This window comes from Cupressus sempervirens, chromosome 4 (genome assembly GCF_028749045.1).
Source record: "Cupressus sempervirens isolate cs-2001-9-10 chromosome 4, ASM2874904v1, whole genome shotgun sequence".
Classification (NCBI taxonomy): Eukaryota; Viridiplantae; Streptophyta; class Pinopsida; order Cupressales; family Cupressaceae; genus Cupressus; species Cupressus sempervirens.
In genome coordinates this window covers 911,919,824-911,934,983 of record NC_143121.1, presented here as the reverse complement: position 1 = coordinate 911,934,983, position 15,160 = coordinate 911,919,824, and the positions used below count along the sequence as shown (strand labels likewise).

At 36.2% G+C, this 15,160-nt stretch overlaps 1 protein-coding gene across 7 annotated transcripts in view; it reads right to left on the bottom strand.

Annotated features, from left to right (window-relative positions):
- Positions 1-8,528, bottom strand: part of LOC149564366 (uncharacterized) — a 47,493-nt gene extending 38,965 nt beyond the window's left edge. For 3 of the 7 annotated variants that reach the window (XR_016364196.1, XR_016364198.1, XR_016364195.1), the window contains exons 1-2: positions 7,578-8,416; positions 4,098-7,086 (exon numbers count right to left, since the gene is read on the bottom strand). Coding sequence is in view for 2 of the 7 variants with exons in the window: in XM_089827427.1 (XP_089683553.1) it covers positions 4,103-7,086; positions 7,578-8,250 (3,657 nt within the window). In the remaining 5 variants the exon portion in view is untranslated. Of the gene's footprint in view, positions 1-3,273; positions 3,355-4,097; positions 7,087-7,577 lie in introns of all 7 variants that reach the window. The other 4 variants (XR_016364197.1, XR_016364199.1, XM_089827427.1 and 1 more) reach the window with 3 other exon arrangements.
- Positions 8,529-15,160: the final 6,632 nt, after the last annotated feature.

Below are 15,160 nucleotides of genomic sequence, written 5' to 3'. Positions count from 1 at the left end.
GTGGTATACGTGGAAAGCACAACAAACTAATGGAAATCCATAAGAAGTTAATTAATAAACCATCACCAACAATCACAAATTGTGATAAAGTTTGAAGACAGCAGGAGGATAGGATGATCACGTTATCTGGTAAAGATATAGCACAAATAGACCAAGAAAATGCACGAGTGTGGAGTTAAACTGCCTAATTTTGCATAGTGTATTCTTCAGATCGTCTGTTTAGCATTAAAATTCTCATGGTCATGATGATGGTGAGTGTGAAAGAAAAGTCAGCACATTCCATATCGATCATTCATGGAAGTAAATTTTCATTGCGATCAAGGGGAATGATGTCTCTAATCAGGGGAAAGACAAATGCTCGAATAAATGGCACCGTGGATCTCAGCCAGGAGAAATATTTATTTTAAACTTTATCAAATGCTACAAACTATCGACAAACCAAGGAGAAATTAGATTCTGTTGAATTTTGATCCTTGGGTGGAGAGGTTATCGTGAGTTTGGATATCGAAGATTGCAAATATTAATTTACTCTTTGGATCAATTAACAATACCATGGAATAATGATTTGTCAACGGCATCCTTTGATGAAGCATTCTGCATAAAACCCTTATCAATATTGTTTACTCACAGCATTTTGAATGTTGTGGCAGGTATTGCGTGGATGAAGGAGCTGTCTAAAGCAAGGAAAGTAAATGCTTCGAACAATTCCAACAAAGACTAAGAGAGTGCACAGCATAACCACCATGTAACGCCTCTTGCAAAAGACAATGGGTTATAATCCTAAGTCGAAGAATATCTAAGCAACATGGTAAATAAGGTGGCCTTGTCAGGAATAATGGACAGGTCTGCAATATGACAGAGATCCTCTGCAGAATGTGGCACGTAATCGATATTTTATGGATGATTATCATGCAGAAAAGGACTTCATGGGATTGAGAGATTGTGTTAAATATTAAGCTGCTCAAGGATGCAGATGCTAATTATAACTAAACAGTTTTTAAGCCATATTTAAATATGGATTAGTTTTTATTGGTGAAAGGTTGCAATGTTTGACAATACAACCGACATCCTTTAAAACCTCTATAAATATGTGTGCTAGAAAATCAAATAGACACCATTCAAGATATTTTTTTAAAATAAAAAGCTCTGCATATTCTGAGACATATATTATCAAATTCATCTTTTGAAAAGGATTGAAGTTGAACTAAGCTCCTACATATTGAGGTTATTGGACATATATTTCAAATATTTTGAGAAATTGTGTTGAATGGAGCGTCAATAATTGGGTGTCTTCAACATCACTTCCTTGCAGTGTAATCAGTAAAAATTTCATTTGTGTTAGAGTTAAATATTATATAGTTCATCTTTTGTGAATCATTTTATTTTTTATTAATAGTTCATTATCATGATAAGTAGATCAAATTGTTCACTGTTATTTAAACTTGATAAATGCAAATACAATAAAATAAAATTGTTTTCATATTTGTATCTATTTTCTCCTTTTATAGATTAAAACATTATAGACTAGTTTAAATACGCATAAAAGGAAATAATTTGATGCATCGTGATAATTGGATTGTTTATAGATACTGTATATCATAAAATTGTATGTGAGAACATGTACTGTTGACTCTATTGCCTATTTAAAAATTCGGCACTGATCCATATTTCTCAATTCATGTGCTGGTGATTTTCTAAATCTTTTTCTTTGAAGGGTTTGATACTTATTTGTTTTAGTAATTCATTTTAAATTTTCCTTTCAGCAATTCACAACTCTACTAAAGTAATTAAAATTTGAAGATTATTCATCCTTCGTAATCCAGAAATTCTTCCTTAGAATCTTGCCATTTAAGGAGATTGCCTTTGCATTATAATCTATTCGCTATAAAACATCTTGGATCCAAGTTTTGTTGTCCAAGATCAGGGGTACAGGCCTTGGTTTAGCGAAGCCAAAAGCACGGAGGATTTAAATCAATTTAATTGATCCTATCAAGTTGGCCAAAATCAATTAAATATCCTAGCATCGAACAGGCAAGGCTCGTAGGTTTCTAATCAACGATTTTGATAACCAACATGTGCAACAATGAGAAGATAAAAATGAAAAGGTGTATCTCATAAAAAGATGTAGTAGACAACATGTGCTCAACTGGAGTGCAAACTACTGCGTTGTCAACATAACAACTCATATGAATCTACAAACTCCTAGGTGCCTACATGCAACTAATATGCTAAAGCATTAACCTAAGTAAACTTAAGTAAAGTGTAATTAGTAAATACTTAATTACACCAACAATTCTTAACAATAGTGAAAGTTATGATATGTTAATTGGCATTCAAGTTTTCAAGCTAAAAATAATGTGCAATTAGTATTTTTCGTTTCCATGGGCTAAAAGTGAGATATACTGTTAGGCTTATATTTGCATTGTGATTCATCTTGTACACTCGCATACATCTAAGTTGTTCAATTATGCATTTTTCTGTTGTTGATATGTGTTGACAGTAAAGTTCAGCATTTTTCTGTATATGGGAATTTTCTAGCCTCTAAGTTTACCAAGTAAGACTGTGTTTGTTATTACTAGTTTAAGTGCGTCATTCGATTTTGCAAGTACTCAAAATGTGAAATCTAATTTGTCAAATAAATACCTTTTGAGTCATATGTCTAACCAGAGACTCAAAAAGATAGGTTATTGTAGACAAATGGTTTCCACGGTCCATGATATTGTTAAATAAAACTTCGGGAATCAGCTGTGTGAGTTTATTTGTTCAACATTTTGGATCAAACTCCATGATCCCTCATCAGGAAACAATTACCATCATACTATTATATTCTCTTGCTGGCAATTGTTTCCTGATGATGGATCATGCAGTTTGATCCAAGACGCTGAACAAATAAACTTACACAGCTCATTCCAGAAATTTTATTTAACAAGATAGGTCATCGAATCGAATCCAGAAATATATCAGTTTATTTTTACTATGGATTGTGGAAATTTGATCTCTTTAATTTAAGATAGGTCATGTTAATTTTCAGTTATTTCTGTATGTATAATCCCTATTTATGACATTGTAAAATGAGCATTACTGTAAATCTTTTCCATAACATGAGGTTGAGTCGTGTTTAGTTTTCATGGAGCCTTTTCTATCAATTCAAAGAGAGGTTAAGTCTTGTGTGCTGCTCTGCTCTGTGTAATCTTTTCAGACACAAAATAAAATGCTACTAAATGCATAAACAACCTCCACTGCTAGACGCTTCTAATATATCCTATAACTGACCTCCTCTTATAGAAACTTCAAATGTTTGATGAAGTCATCCATCTAGCGGGGCACTGTTTATATGACATGATACATATTGACCTGGAATCGAATTGGCCCATTAAAAAATTAAAATCATAAACAATTTTACATATATGGTTAAATGAACTACAGCTCCACATAGAACCTTCTAATAACAGACTTGTCAAGGAAAATATTTCTGAATGCTTTTACAAAGAATTGTAAAGGCTGAACGAAGATTTAACACAACTTCCAAAAACAAAGATCATCAGACTCAATGCCCCCTCAGTTTCCGAAACACAAGGAAAATGATATGAAATCTGAATTATACATATGGAGAAGGATATAACAAACAAGCTACCCGATGCAAGATTTATTTATATCATATGTGACCCTTAATTGAATCTCAATTGGTTTAGTGTCACAAACAAGAAGATGATTGCACATTTATGTTGACTGTGGAATTAAAAAGGAAACACTGGAAAGACCACCTTGTGCAGATCACTTCTTAGGCAGATTGACATGAAGAAATATGCTCTACTCCTAGGAAGCTTTCAATATTCCAACAATTTAAGACTATGTGACAAAGCAAGATCATGAATCATACATTTATGTATCCTTGTAGCATATGTTCAAAACATGATGCCTCCATAAAATTTGGAAGAATTGAGGGCATTAAGTTAGGAATTTTATTAATAGATTTGTTAAGATGTTTGTGAACGGCTGAAATGTAGAATGACACTTTGTATCAACCAATTAGACCTATTTCTTATTCAACATGGAAATGCACGAAATAATTTCAGCAATAGTGAAGATTTGTTTACCTTTGCTATGGCCACACAGAACCCCATCGGATTAATGTTAGGTTGCCTTCACCAGCAAGATCTATGAGTGTTTGTGGAAGTGGGGACAATCCCGTGCAGCCACTAACATCCAAATACCTTAGAGATTTTAACTCAACAATCTCCTTGGTTGGAATGGAAGTCAGACAGGTGCAGTTTCTTAGGCTCAGCCATTCTAGCTTCTCCAGTTTGCCCAACCCAATGCCTATCAGAGAAGTCAGAGCAGAACAACCTTCCAAATCCACCTTCTCCAGTGAAGCTAGGTTTTCCATTGTAGGGGGAAGGGTGCTAAGAATATGACATCCAAAAAGTCTCAACTGCTTCAACTTTGGGAGGGCATGCCCTGAGAAGGCTGGCAGTGATTTGAAACCACAATATGCTAAATCAAGCTCCACAAGTTCAACTAGAGAATTTGGATTTCCAATGGAGCTGGGAAGAAGAACAAGATCCCAACACTCTGACATGTCTAAGTACCTCAGTTTTGGCAGTTGACTTATGGAATTAGGTATACATAATAACCTGGAGCAGCCTTGCAGACCAAGGCGGAGTAAGTTGCCCAGCTTACCTACTGAGTCTGGAAGCTTTCTAATGGCAGTGTGACTCAGATCCAGTTCTTGCAACAGGCACAGGTTACCAATCTGCTCTGGTAAGATATCCAATCTCCTGCAGTTGGAAAGGTCAAGATGGCGTATGTGCTGCAATCTGTCTATTGAATGTGGTAGAAAAGTCAAGTTCTTAAGTGATGCCAACCGAAGTACCTCAACTTGACTACAATTCCACAGTGCAGTTGGAACTGCCATGCTTCCTATTTTCTGGATTCCTATGATAAGAAATAATAATTGTGCATAGTATGGAAGCGTATAAGATAGTTTCCTACATTCACTCAAATCTAATACATGGAGCTCTCTGAGAAAACCAACTGACAGAGGCAAGGAGTGTAAAGACAAGCATCCATTCAAATCAAGAATCTTGAGCAAATGCAGTCTCCCTAGTGTGGATGGTAGAGTTTTGAGCTTTATACAACCACTAAGCTGCACGGTTTCCAGCTCTTTTAGTAAACCAGTAGATTTTGGCAGACAGGTTAAAGATGTGCATCCAGACAGCCTGAGAAACTTTAATTTTTTCAGATGGCCAATCGATGATGGCAATGATTGAAGTGATGTGCAAAAGCTGAGATCAAGCAGTTGGAGTGAGTTGAGAGCAGATATTGCTTTTGGAAGGTGTGTAAGAGACACACAGCTGCTCAAATCAAGAACTTGAAGTTGAGTCAAATTCCTTAGAACAGAAGAGGGAAGGAATGATAATTGTGTATTCCCAGCAAAAAGCCCAACGTGAAGAAATGGACAGCTGAAAGAAGATGGGAGCTCCTGAAAATTGCTATTGCAAAGAGAGATCTTTGTGGCCCTGCTTAACAAACTCTCATTTAATAACCCTCCTTGTGCAGATTTCACATTGCAGCCTGGCACAAATAAACGATGCTCCTGATGGAAACGGTTGGTCCAACAATCCCTGCCAATGTTTCTTGAATCATTTTTTTCATTTGAAAAAATAGGAAAGCTTTCGAAATCCATTGTCCCCAACAGATTATTATTTCCTAAGTTCTCCATAACCATCTCACCTGGCTTAACATCCATGTCCTCCCGGGCACATTTTACATACGCATTACCAAAACCAAATACCCTCTTTATGTGCCCAAAGTATTTTGATGAAATATTCCCACATTCTATATCTTTTCCCTTGTTGGAATGCTCCGGGGAAGTCATATGAGCATGACATTGTTTCTTCCATGGATGCACTTGGATACCTAGATTAATCATTCTCGAGGTCATCTTGTGTAGCAGCCTGGGGATTTTGAACTCTATCTTAAGATCATGATTACAGCTATCACGTATATTCAGCCGCCATTCTACCATCGATCTGCATACCAAAATACTAAGGATGACCACAATCTCTTCATGGCTTAGCCCATTGCTGAAAGCCAGCCATACCTCCTCCAACATTGACAAGCTTAACCATTCTTCTTCTGGAAAAGCAGCAAGGTCCAGAAAACACTCCTGCAAAATTGGATGCATTGATCCTAATGAATTAAAGCAATCATAAAACACAGCATACATACAATGTGTTTCCATTTCAGAATTACTATTCACACCGGAATTACTTTCAGTCAAGACTTCATCTTCATTTCCAGTTTCCCGAGTGTTAAACTTCTGATCCACTATAGTCCTCCTGTCCGCATAAAACTTCCCACCTTTATTAGGCAATATATCCAGAATATGTCGTTTCTCTGTTGATCCTGGGTATAAAGTGCTTGAAAGGGCTTGAATGAACAAGGGTGAACCCCTGCACTTATTCACCAACATGGCTGCCACTTCCTTTTCCTCCAAGGTCCAAGAATCATTCAATCCTGCACCCCACAGAAACAAATCCGATGCATCTTCTTCTTTCACAAAGCACAGTGTATGGATGTGGGTGTCCGTGGCTGGAAGAATGTGAGGGTTTGAGGTAGTCACAATAATCCTTCCTTGATGCTTGCCATCAAAACACACGAGCCCTTCCAACTGAGATGCTTCCCAGGCACCATCCACAATCAAGAGGGACGGAAGGCAATTCAAGAATTTCCCTTTAAGTGCAGTAAGACCTTCATCCAGAGAGTTGAAAACAGTTTTTGATCCAGAGACAGCCTTCCAAAGACATGATTGCAGAGACATGGGGTCCACAATTCTCTGGTCCGCAGGGATCCAGAAAACTCCTCCGACAAAACGTCTCTTGATTTTAGAGTCAGAAGCTACAGAGGCTGCAACGGTGGTTTTACCAATGCCTCCAGGTCCGCATATGCCAAGTATGAAAGGTCCGCCAGGATCCAAAAGCTCCAAGACGACCTTATCCACCATCGGTCTAGCAATCCGACATCCAATTGGACACAGTGTTTCTCCACCTTCAGTAATTGAGTCTTCAACTGTGCTAGAGAAACCTTCAATGGTAAATTCGAATTTGTAAAATTAACTTTCCAGACACAATTACATAAATGAGAGAGAAATTTTCAAGTAATAAATTATTACTAGAAGCATGTAATAACTGGTATATCTCTCCAACTTAAAATATCAAAATCAGAAAATTATAGCATATTCCAGCGGCAACAAAATGCTATAATCAAATTGCATGTTTTTGGTGAATCCAGTAATTGAATGTAATGAAGAATTAAAGTTTTCCCAGTCCATAACAATTTGCAAAATGGGAATTACAGAAAACTTGTGACAAAAAATATATATTTTTAGCGATATTTGGATCAGACTTATGTGGTCCATCATCGAGATGTAGTCGTCAAAATTTTAAGGGTATTTTTGAAATTTCTTATTCAAACTTAGCCAAATAAAAATTTAAAATTTATTAATTGACAAATCTTACGAGCCACTTGGCTAGACAATTTAAAGGGTAACCAGCATAAAATTTCAGAGAGCTCACTTTGAAAGGCTAGGAATGATTGCATTACTCCTCTGAGATGGGCTCTCACCAAAAAGCTTGGCAACTGCGGTTCTGCGGAGAAGAATATCGCCTCAAATGATTCTGCAGCCTTGCAAAGCCTGACTTTCAAGTCCATTATAGAAAGCATCAGCTCTTTCATATTATCACCTCCAATTGTGAGGGCCTCCTCTGCTTCTTTTAGTGTCGCATCCAGTTCTACAACTTCAATAGGACTTTTCAAGGATTGCGAAGGGGAGTTTTCTAAAGATTTATTGCGCAGAGAAAAGGAGCAAACCCCTAGTCCCCTCACTTGTGCTTTTGGGATACGAACTTCATCCGGAGGAACTGAAAATGCAGAAACAAAATGCCTCTTTTGGGAAAGCAAATCAAGAGTGCTGGTATGATCTTTCGAAACAACGTGAGACAAGACCGCTCGCGTGAAGTCAAACAAAATACAGAGAATTTCAAGGTCTCGGAAAGGACCCACCTGGAGATTAGCTGCCATGGAAAGAACTCCCCGGCCATTTAATGTTTGAAGTTCTGGAATCGAATCCAGTAGCCTCACAAAACTCGTGCAACACTCTGTAACATGTGGGTTTTCGGTACAAACGACCAATGAAAGCGTTTCTGCGCGTAGCTCATCAAACTTGGCCCTGTCCGGCTCTGTTTGCATGATTTTAACATGCACAACAGAACTATAGGTGGCCAGAACGCTCAAAAAAGTTGATCGTCTGCGACGAAATGGAACTTAAATGAGAAAGCCAAATTCGGTACAACATGTACCTCTATATGCAGTACGAGGAATAAACTCGTTTTTGTCCGAAATCTGAAGGGTACAAGAGCCGGTTCGTTAATTTAACAGCCCGAAAATAGAGATGCGTGCAGATGATGTTGATGGCCTGGCCCGGTTGTATTCGATCAGATTTGTTTCACGCAAATCTTAACGAATGTGGGTCAGCGCCAGCTTTGAATTGTTTATGAATTTATTTCAAGTCAAAACTCGAGAATGCGGCATCGGCCGCGCATATCCGCACGATTTAAACTATGAATCTGCATTCAGTGAAATTGTCTATGCAACTTTCGATCGCTTTTTCTCAACAAGTGGACTTCATAAAATACTAATTATTCTTTTCCCACCTTCTCACGCCTCTTTTTCGCGAGTACTGGACTAAATCTATAATGTTGGAAATAATATTTAAAAGGACTCCATGGTGCGGTTTCCACTTACTTGGAGTAAATGGTTGAAATAACATGTTTTAAAGAAGTTCAATTATATAAATAAATTCAATTTTCTTTTATGCTTGTTAGAGGTTCATAGAACTTTTTGAGTAAGAGTTAAAGACCGGGCACTATCTATTTTGTCAAAGTTTATTTGAGAACTCACTTTCATATATAAAATATAAACTTTCATATTTGTAAAATCTTAAATTTTACCTTTTATACTCTCTTTCCCATGATAATTATGAAATGGATTTGTTAATAAAGGCTTGTATTTGCTACATTTTTACAAAGCTGATGTCATATCATTTTAAAGCATTACATTGTTATAGAATTGAATGGCTTTATTTAGTCATCATAACTTAGACTTTATGAATTCAACTATTTTTTCATTTGTGGTGTATATTGAACCTGAAATTTAAGTCAACAACCTTTGTTTGCACAATGGGCACATCTACTGGTCCTTCAAACATGTGCATTCTCTTTTTTTTTTTGCATTATATTGTGCAATATACCTAAGTGCCTACTTATGTCCTTATCTAATTTCTTTATTGTCTTGGTTTTAGGTTATTACATTGAAACATAGTTCATTTTTGTATTTAACAAAACAACAATGTAACTATATAGTGGTAAAAAAAACAAGTGTTTTTAATGTAGTGTATGCATTCCATAGTTTGTATTATAACTTATTGCAATGAGTTTTGTTAACTAGTTATTAACATAATTCATTTCAATCAATTAGAACTCGGTATTTTTGGTTTTTAAAAGTTTTCAATTTTTTATCGAAATAACATGTAAATTTTTTAAATAACTAAATGATTAGAGTTATTTAATTTTACATTCATTTACTAATAAATTTGAGGATTTCACCTATGTGTATTACAATTTTATAGGCAATATTTGTCTTGCGTCCCCTTAGCAGTGGCGCAATCTTTGATATTATCAATTCAATGTCTTTAAGGAAAGAAGCAATCTCTATCATTAGAGAATTATGTTCTTGTTTTTCTCTCATATGCACAATTGCCATAGGACCTTGGGGTGGCGATGTGTATTGATTGTCCATGTAGTACAATGTAGAGTCTCCAATGCCAAATAAGTACAACCTCATTATGCTTTTCCATGATGGAAAGTTCTCCTTGCTCTGCTTCAGTACCTCTCTCTTATATATCTTCAGATCTTTAGCTTAAGACTTTCAAACGTCTTCCTCCAAGCACCAATCCCCTGATACCAATTGTTAGATAACTAAGAAGGTGGGGCTGGGGGGGAATGGGTCAACTATCCCCAAGCCCTTTTTAAGTAAGTAGATTCCACTTCCTATACTGAGTATCAACTTCATTAACTGACTTACATGTATAATAACAATTTTAGCATGTAAAAGAAAATAATATGAAAAACATTCATGAACACATTTGAAGAACCATTTTGAGATTTATGTGTTGAATCCTAGAAGATGTTCTTCGCGCTATTAAGAACATTTTTTTGAACCTACGGTGTCTGATGTAGGAGTGTCCTTGGTTGGCTAGCAATCCTACAGAATGGTGTGGTTTGACCTTGGAGTTGGAGGACTTGGTCAGGAAGATGTGTCGCTTGGTCATTACTAAGTAGTTTGTAGTTGTGGTGTTAACTGAGTGACTCAGTTAATAAAGGCATTTTGGTGATGCTTATGGTCCTCGACTATGCTTGGTTATGCTTGGTTGTAGTGTTGATCGAGTAGCTCGATCAATGAAGAGACTTAGTTGATTTTGGAAGGCTCGGCACATTTTGGTGCTTGGTCAATAAAGGAGCTCAATTATGTTTGGTGGAATGCTAACACTTGGCATGGTTTTTCTCTGATGCTCAGTTTGGTCTTGGTTATGTGTTAATCGAGTTGTTTGTAGTTAGTCAACTTATGCATTTAATTCGGGTTGTAGGTATTTAATTTGTGTTGCAGCCAACTTGTGGCTTATGCATATTATTAAATGTAAGGGTTTATATTAATTTGTAATAGGCTAGGCCAACTTGTGGCTTAGGTCTTGTGGAGTTTTAAGTCGTGATTTATCCATCTTGGGGAAGAGGATGTGGCAAAAGAGTGAGTTTTGAGAAGGGCTAGTAACTGGGGCTCGAAAACAAGGAGATTGCTTGGTGGGCTTGTGAGCACAAGTTTAGATCTTCCTTGGAGGTTTCTACCAGAGTGTGGATCTAGACTAGCTAGTGTTTCGGATTGGATCTTGAGAGATATTGCAATTACAAACTACATACTTTTCCTTCTCATAACACTTGGAATATTGTACCAAACTTCTGAGCTTTGTACAAATGCTCCACACCAAATGGACCCTTCACTAAAAAACTAGAAATCTACTGAGTATAAACAACTATTTTTCCAATTTTTTGATAGACACCTAACGCGCTAGGAGAAGTATGAAAGAACAAAGTAACAACATGAAATGCAATATTCACAAGAAAAGTGTTGATGGAGATCTATGAAAAGGGTATCCAAATGTGCACTCTATTCCATCTTTCAATATTTGTAACCTACAAGAAATACGATTTTATTTTGTTGATGGGGGTTTACCTTGGTCAAACCCCAATTTATGAATTAACCTTGAAATGAGATAGAAATATAAATGCTAGCAAGTAGTATTACTAGATCTCATACAAATCTATGTAAATCTATGAATATGTTCTTGAATGATGTATAACCTTGACCCAACCTAAAAAAACATAGGAAAGGAATTTGAAGTAAATCAAAACCTCCATGAATGAATGTGCTTGAAATTCACCTTAGGAATTATGATACAATGAAATAAACCTAAGTTCATTACATAACCTAATACCTCAAAGGGGAATCAATGAATTTGATCCTTTCAATACCAACTCTAAGGTAACTATATCCAAGAAGATAAGTGTCAACCAAGTGATGGACGAGAACTAATGCAAACAAAGATCTAAGGGTTATAGACTTGGAGAATGAATTCCAAATCCTTAAAGCCCTAATGTAGCAAGAGCCATGAAATAAAATGAAACACTAGATGTAATAAGTAGATGTGCTAAAATAGAGAATGAAATTAGAAGACTTCCCATAAGATTAAAGAATTTTTTTTTTTCTTGATATGCTATTCCAAATTGACAAGTATCACCAGATCTAGGCCTAAAACTACAAAATCTACAAAACCCATAAATCTTTCATCGATTTGGCATGGGTGAATTTTTGACGATAGTGACTTTCACCTAAAGTAGGGGAGCAATGCATCCCTAGTCAACTATGTTTGTATGTTATTCTAATTCTATAGTTCTGAAAAATGACAAAAAGGGTATCTAAATCTAGAACGTATTCTCATTTGTGAGAACTTGCAACAAACTAGTTTTCCTATTATTGATGGGGGTTTGTCTTAGTAAAACCCTAGTTTAGGAATTAACCTTGAATTGAAATGTTGAAATGTAAAGTAAAAGCACAAATTCACCTTACAATAGTAGGACTTCTTAGGTTGAATGCAATATGATCACTTCACCAATTGAATGGATTAAGCGGACATGGATGTACAAGAATTATGGATGTAAGGGATTTCATCTCTAATGGCTTGCAAAAGGTGTTAGAATATACAGTCCATTGATATAACTGACAAGGGTTTATGTTGAATCAGTTATCCCACTATTATCACAATTATCAACCTTAAAGAAACTTCACCATATAGAGTAATATAAACTGAAACCACAAAAAGATACTCATACACAATAACACCAGATATGTTAACTAGGGAAACCCTTGATCAAAGGGAAAACCTTAACGGGGATGGTACCCACAAGATGATGTACTAATATAAATGTTCCTTGTTAGAGGATGGACCCTATTAGGAGTCTATGAATAAATTCAATACATATGAGTCCATGTTAGGAGACTTTGAATCCCTGTTAGGAGTTGTGCCAACCCTGTTAGGAGTTTGTTAGCCCTAGTTTTGAGTCACAATTGTGGTTTTTCATTTTCTCTCTTAACTTCAAATTTTTTTGTCAGCAAGTTTTTCATATATCCTTTTGTTCGAGTGTAGTCTTATCTTACCTCCGAAAGTTGAGTCTTGTGATGCCTCTTCATGAATCTTTCCAAAGTTTTGAGACTGACTCTTGATCTTGCAAGTGGGACCCATCAAGCACAATGGAGATGTTTTTCCGAACCACTTCAAACCTCTTTGAACTTGGTTCAAAGTAGTTCTACTACTAAGGATTTATGCACATCAGTATTACTTATTCTTGAAAAGGTGGTGATTCCCAAGATGTTAGATATGACATTAGAATAATGATTAAGGTGTCCATTCCAATTCATCATTACTTGATGTGGATGATTAATTTGCACAACGAGTGATAAAACGGAAAATATTTCACTTCGAAGCTAGATCAGTTGTTTGGGGTTTGTAATTATTGCAAGGACATTCCCTTAAGGTGATCATTTAATAAGGAAGTCCCATCATTGTTTTAAGTATGTGTGCTAGGCTACGATGATCTCATCATAAATATCACATTATGAGGTGGTACTTTCAAAAGTATGTTAACTTACCTTTAAAAGTGCCAAGTTTACCACTTAATTATTTTATCCTACGCTGAAGTGAATTGAAGGTCAATTAGCAGTGAAAGAAGGGAAGTTTTATGGTTTTTTTTAGTGGATTACAGGCGAGAATGCGAAAAATTTCTTGTCTCTTCTTCTGTGTTGTTGTTTTGAAAAAAAGCAGTGTTGGGGTGTTTGTTTCCTTTTGTTAGAATGAAGTTTGCTCTAATTTTTTCAAGAATGTTTCCAGTCTTGAATGTAAAAAGCCCGTAATTTCTAACACCAACCTAATGGGAGTTAGGGTTGATAAGTTACAAGAGAATTTTCTTGAATAGGTTGATGAGATTAAAGGATGTTTAGATGTTCTGATGAGTGATTTTCTTGAAGCTTTCACTTTCCCTCTAACTCTTTTAAGCCTAGAATTACTTCAGTTGTGTATTGACCATTATGATGCAAGAACCAGAAGTATTTTGAATAGGAATGGGGAGCTAGTATTGGCCATTTCTAGGGAAACCACTTCATTGGTCTTGTGTTTACCTAAATGCACCTTTATTGCTTTTGGCCCTACCCAATCCCTAGTTCAGTACCAAGAGAACCCTACAAAGTATTGTAACCTCATGGCCCAAAAGTGGACGCAATGAAATTATAAAGGAAGTTCAAGGCTACCCAAAATAGTTGCCAAAGACCATATAAAACCTCATATCTATGACCTGGTGGTTCTATTGTACTTAGCTAAGGGGTCTTCTAATGTCTTACTCTTTGAAGACTGGATGTACTACTACATAGATATTATCCTAACTAGGAATTAGTTTATAGTTTGGCCAGAGTTGATAGCTAGCTCACTAAGGAGTCAACTCAAACACTTAGAGATCTCAAGACATGAATTATATATGTCCTCTTACTTGACTTATTGCATTGCATGTGTTAGTAATATTGCCTCCATTCCTCATGAGCCTTGGAGTGAAGATATAACTATTTATCAATATTGTCCCTTGTGACACAAGGACAAAGTGTTAGAAGAATTTAAAAAGTACATGATGTTTTGATAGGGAATGTGCATTTCAGTCTTATGAAAACCCCAATGCCGAGGATATCCCCAAAAGCCCAAAAGCTAATCCAAGCCTATGGACATCCAATTTCCAATGTTCACATACCTGAGAGTAGGGGGATTTGAAGAAGAGCCTATGAAATTACCTCTATATGCCCTAGACTACTTTGTTATTATGGAGATATGTAGACAATTTTTTTCTGTAATTAAAGATAATATTCCTCAAGAAAAATGGGAGTCTTTTTTCCCTATCAAACTCGATTCTCTAGCATGTAGCACTGTGATTAATGCTTCTATAATTGGAAGTAACCTACTCAGTTTTAACCTCGATTTTTATCAAGGGAGGAGGGATTTTGACAGTAAAGGTTTTGCATAACTGGTGCTTGGGATAAAGGGTCAGTCTCAATCAACTCCTCACCTGGAGGATTTGTGGGAAAATTGTGGCAATGAGCATGAGGTGGTTAAGAGAGACCATTCGAGGTTGATGCTCCCCTTAATTACCTTGTTAAAGCTAAAGTTCAAGTTGGAGGGAATGATTGATGATGATTTAGAAATTGTTGAACCAAGCTAGGAGGAAGTGATGTAGGAGCATCCTGGGTATAAGATAAATCTTGAATCACCCAAAAATATTTTTATTTTCAACCTTTTCTATTTTAATAAGGACTAGTTGATATGGGGGTTGCTATTTTTGGGGACTTGTTATTTTTAGTAAGTTTGTCATATGAGCTCAAAATGTTCTCATTCTCTACATGAAGGTTCATTTTAGAATTATAAGCCTACCATACAAATCTCATTGCTCCAACT